At 58.9% G+C, this 5000-nt stretch overlaps 1 protein-coding gene across 1 annotated transcript in view; it reads left to right on the top strand.

The window, feature by feature from the left end:
• ENH_00077710 (hypothetical protein, conserved) overlaps positions 1-2136 on the top strand; it is a gene marked incomplete at both ends in the record, with an annotated part of 6720 nt that extends 4584 nt beyond the window's left edge. The window contains 6 exons of the mRNA XM_013583082.1: positions 1-91; positions 340-400; positions 682-776; positions 1188-1341; positions 1570-1662; positions 1891-2136. The exon at positions 1-91 is cut by the window's left edge and continues 212 nt beyond it. Of these exons, the coding sequence (XP_013438536.1) occupies positions 1-91; positions 340-400; positions 682-776; positions 1188-1341; positions 1570-1662; positions 1891-2136 (740 nt within the window). The remainder of the gene's footprint in view (positions 92-339; positions 401-681; positions 777-1187; positions 1342-1569; positions 1663-1890) is intronic.
• Positions 2137-5000: the final 2864 nt, after the last annotated feature.

Raw genomic sequence — 5000 nt, 5'->3', positions numbered from 1 at the left:
CAGCTATAGTAGCAGCAGCAGCAGCAGCAGCAGCAGCAGCAGCGACAGCACTGATAGCGGTGTACAAGCAGGAGAGGCTGCAGCAGGAGATGTCATGATAGCAGCAGCAGAAAAAACAGCAGCAGCAGCAGCAGCAGCAGCAGCAACTGTGGCAGCAAGTCCAGCAGCAGCTGCAGCAACCCGTTTGTACTGGGCTTTGCAGCCAGCAGCAGCTGCTGGTGCAATTCAGGGTTTAGGGCCTAGTGCTTAGCCTTTAGGGTTTAGGGTTTAGGATTTAGGGTTTAGGGTTTAGGGTTTAGGGTTTAGGGTTTAGGGTTTAGGGTTTGGCTTGCGCTGCAGGGGCGGCTACGATCGGTGGGAGGAATTTAGGCCAAAAGACTTCGCAGCAAAAATTTTTAAGGTCCAGCAGCCACAGAATGCTGCTGCTGCTGCTGCTGCTGCTGCTGCTACTGCTGCTGCTGCTGCTGCTGCTGCTGCTTCGGCTGGAAAGGCCGCTGCTGCTGCTGCGAGTGCTGCCGCTGCTGCTTCTGCTGCTGTTGCTGCAAATGCTGCTACTGCTTCTGCTGCTTCCACAGTAACTGCTGCTGCTGCTGCTGCTGCTGCCAGCCTTTGCTTCTGCTGCAAGTGCTGCCGCTGCTGCAACTGCTGCTGGCGCTGCTGCTGCTGCTGCTGCTGCTGCAGGAGGCGTCGCTGCCAGCTGAGCTGCAGCAGCAGCTGGAAGACCTTGTGGAGCAGCTGCAGGACAGGTTTAGGTCATTCGGCCTTCTCTCTGTCTGGTAAGGGTTTAGGGTTTAGGGTTTAGGGTTTAGGGTTTAGGGTTTACGGTTTTGGGCCAGCAAGGCACTAGCCTAGCTAGCTAACCAGGCAGCTAGCTAGCCAAATACCTAATCTGCTGGCTAGCTAGCTAGCCAGGTAGCTAGCTAGCCATCTAGCTAGCAGCTAGCTAACTATCTGCTAGCTAGCTAGCAGCTAGCTAGCTAGCAAATCGCTAGCTAGCAGCTAGCTTGCTAGCAGATAGCTAGCTAGCCAGCTAGCTATCTTTTAGCTAGCTAGCCACTCAGCTGGCTTCTAGCTATCTACCCAGCTAGCTAACAGCTAGCTAGGTAGCTAGCTACCCAGCTAGCTAGCTAGCCAGCTGGCTAGCTAGCTGCTTTTAAGAAAGCGAAAGTGGGTGTCTGAATGCGCAGGTTGCTGGAGCTGCAGAAGCTGCAGGACTTGCTGCTGCCGCAAGTGCAGCAGCAGCAGCAGCAGCAGCAGCAGCAGCAGCAGCAGGACCCCAAAGCAGCAAAAGCAGCAGAAGACAAAAAGTTTGAAGATCTTGTGACTGTCTTAATGGAAGAGGTGAGGCTTTTTATTTAACATTTTATTTCATTTTTATTTTTATTTTTCTTTATTTATTCCTTTATTCTTTTTTTTATTTCTTTTTATTTTTTTTTATTTCTTTTTTATTTTCTTTTGTCTCTTTTAATCTCCTCTCTGTCTCTTATCTTCTTTGTTTTCTTTTAGTCTTTTTCTTTTTTCTTTTTTCTTTTTTAATTTTTTAATTTAATTTTATTTTTTTTATTTCAGGATATGTTGAGAACAGACAACTTGGAAGAAAGTCTTGAGCATTTAAAAGCAGAAATTGCAGGGGCCCAGGCGGACTGCATTGCTTTGGCCATTGTAGGGTTTAGGGTTTAGGGTTTAGGGTTTGGGGTTTAGGGTTTGGGGTTTAGGGTTTGGGGTTTAGGGTTTAGGGTTTAGGGTTTGGGGTTCAGGGTTTCGGGTTTAGGGTTTGGGGTCGCTACTAGAGAGAGCGAGAGCTGGCGCAGGGAAAAGGGTGTGGCTCGCTTTAGGGTTTAGGGTTTAGGGTTTAGGGTTTAGGGTTTAGGGTTTAGGGTTTGTTTGCAGATGATGGGGGAGGAGCTCATGCGGCAAGAGGTGGACTTCATGGGCAAAGCCCTCCTCGCAGCAGAGGCGGGGGCCCCCAGGGGCCCCCAAGCAAGTGAGGGGGCCCCCAGGGGCCCCCAAGCAAGTAAGGGGGCCCCCAGGGGCCCCCAAGCAACTGAGGGGGCCCCCCTGCCAGACCCACCTAGTTTGGGGGCCCCTCAGGGGCCCCCTGAACAGTCTGGGGGCCCTTTGGAGACCCCCAAGTAAGGCGGGCCCCATAAGAAGGGGCCCCCAAGGGGGTCCCCTGTAGGGCTCGCTGCAGGGGCCCCCTGGGGGCCCCTTTTGGGCCCCCAGGGGGCCCCCTTGGGGCCCCCTGCTAGGGGGCCCCCCAGTCCGAGAGGAACTCTATTTTGGGCTTTTTGGGACAGTATTAAAAAGGGGGGCCCCAGACCATGGAGTTAACGTTTTGGGGCCCCTTAGAGGTTTACAAATTAGGGTTTAGGGTTCAGAGAGGGTTTGGGGGCCCCTACGAGGGGCCCCCCAACCCTTCAAGCCAACACATAGGGGCCCCCCAAGGGGCCCCTAGGCCCCATATTCAATGCAGAGGGGCCCCTGTAGGGTCTAGGGGCCCCTGTAGGATCTAGGGGCCCCTACAGGGGCCCCTAGGCTTTCGAAACAACACAAGGGGGCCCCTAAGGGGGCCCCATGAGACTCCGACAACTCAAGGGGGGCCCCCACCCCCCACTGGGGCCCCCATTTTCTTAGCGCTAAACCCTAAACCCCCAAAAGAGCTGTTATGGGGGCCCTAAGGGGCCCTCAAGGGCCTATCGGGGGCCCCTTGGGGGCCCCTGAGGGCCCCCATAACAGCTCATTTGGGGGCCCTCTTGTGAGTACCCTTAGGGGCCCTTAAGTGGGCCCCTTCAAGGGCCTCGCTAGGGTCTTGAGGGGCCCCCCAGGGGCCTCGAGGGCCCCCCAAGGGCCTGGGGGGCCCCCCAAGGGCCTGGGGGTCCCCCAAAGGGCCTGGGGGGCCCCCCAAGGGCCCCCCAGCTAAAAGTTTTTTCTCTTTTTTCATTATTTAAATCAAATTTTTGCTGAGTCCATAAATGGCGACACAGAAAACAAAAGAGAGGGGCCCCCACAGGGGCCCATTCTGAGGGCTGGCTTGGGTACTAGGGCCCCCAGCAGCAGCAGCAAGGGGGCCCCCCAGCAGCAGCAGCAAGGGGGCCCCCCAGCAGCAGCAGCAAGGGGGCCCCCCAGCAGCAGCAGCAAGGGGGCCCCCAGCAGCAGCAGCTAGGGGGACCGCAGCAGCAGCAGTTGGGGGGCCCCACAGCAGCAGCAATTAGGGGGCCCCTAGCAGCAGCAGCCAGGGGGCCCCCCATCAGCAGCAGCAGCGAGGGGGCCCCCAAGCAGCAGCACATGTGCGTCTGAGGGCCCCTATGGGGGCCCTGGGGGCCCCCTGATGGCCCATTTTTTTACCAATTTAGCTAATAATGGCATATTTGTAAATATATTTATTTAAATTATTTAAATTAATAAATTAAAAACTCAAATTCTGGACCAAATAAGTATATTTAAGCCCCAATGACGCAAGAGGGTCCTAGGGGCCCCTACCCACTGGGGGCCCCCAAGACTCGGGGGGCTCCAGGGGGCCCCCGGGGGCCCCCAGGGGGCCCCTTGAGGGCCCCCCCTTCTCTTTGTACCCATTTTATCTTGATTAACTTATTTTAAATAACAAATATCTTCTCAAGCCAGTCTAACACAGTCTTCAGGGGGGCCCCCAAGGGCCCCAGTACCCTGTTCACCTGGGGCCCCCCGGGGGCCCCCCCAGCAGCTGGGGGCCCCCAAAGCTAAAGCCTGGGGGCCCCCGGAGGCCCCACAGGATAAACAGAACCTTGGGAGCCCCCAAAGCTCCTTATATGAGAGCAATAATGGGGGGCCCCCCGGGGGGCCCCCCCGCTCCCCTCTTGAGGAGACTTCAGGGACTTTTGGGGGCCCCCCACAGAAGTACCCTCTTTGGGGGCCCCCCCGGAGGGCCCCTCTGGGAGGCCCTGAAGGGGCCCCCAGAAGTACCCTCTTTGGGGGCCCCTGGGAACGTTCTTTCGGGGCCCTTAGGGGGCCCCCAGGGGGCCCCCTTGCGCCCCAGTGGGGCCCTAAAGAGGGGCCCTCAGAGGCAGGTGGGGGCCCCAGGGGCCCCTCGGGGGGCCCTTCTTGGGGCCCCCCTGGAGGCCCCTTTGGGGGGCCCCCTGGGGGCCCCCCTGGGTTCTTTGGGGGCCCCTTTAGGGCCCCCAGGGGCCCCCCGGGCTGTGGGCGCTTTAAGATTTATTGGGTTCTGGAGGCGGCGAGAGGCTGAGCTGCTGCTGCTGCTGCAGCAGCAGCAGCAGGAAGCAGCAAAGCAGCTGGCAGCAGGGGCCCTCTGGCACATTTGGAATCCCCCAGGAGTTGTCTTCACTTCCCGCAGGTAAGGGCCCCCAAGAGCAGCAGCAGCAGCAGCAGCAGCAGGGAGAGCAGCAGCAGCAGCAGAAGACGCTGCAGCAGCAGAGGCAGTAGCAGCAGCAGTAGACGCTGCGGCAGCAGCAGCAGCAGTAGCAGCAGCAGAAGCAACAGGCAACAGCAGCAGCACAAGCACGCGCACACGCACAGCCACACAGCAGCAGCAGCAGCAGCAGCAGCAGCAGCAGCAGCAGCAGCAGCAAACCTGCTGCTGCATGGCTTTCGCAGGCCCCTGAAGCGGCTGCTGCCGCCCCCCGAGGGGCCCCAGTGGCTCAACTTTGCTGCGGGGGGCCCCCTGGCTTTGTGGCTGCTGGGGCCCAGTACCCTGGGGGGCCCCTCCTTCCTGCTGCAGCTGCTGCTGCTGCACCCCAGGCTCAACTTTGTGGGGGCAGTTCAAGACCCCCACGCCCTGCATGCGGTCTTTGCCAAGGCAGCCAGGTGCTGCTGCTGCTGCTGCTGCTGCTGCTGCTGCTGCTGTGCTGCTGCTGCTGCTGCTGTTGCTGCTGCTGCTTTGGGGGCCTCTCAGCAGATGCGCCGGCTGCTGCTGCTGCTGCTGCCTTACTGAGAGCGTCTAGCCGTGCAGCTCCCCCTGACGTCCCGCTGCTGCCGCTGCTGCCGCTGCTGCCGCTGCTGCTGCTGCT

The sequence above is a fragment of the Eimeria necatrix genome, genomic scaffold, assembly GCF_000499385.1.
Source record: "Eimeria necatrix Houghton genomic scaffold, Enh_scaff814, whole genome shotgun sequence".
Classification (NCBI taxonomy): domain Eukaryota; phylum Apicomplexa; class Conoidasida; order Eucoccidiorida; family Eimeriidae; genus Eimeria; species Eimeria necatrix.
Note: the sequence above shows the minus strand (reverse complement) of the source record. Positions and strands in the feature narration are given on the sequence as shown.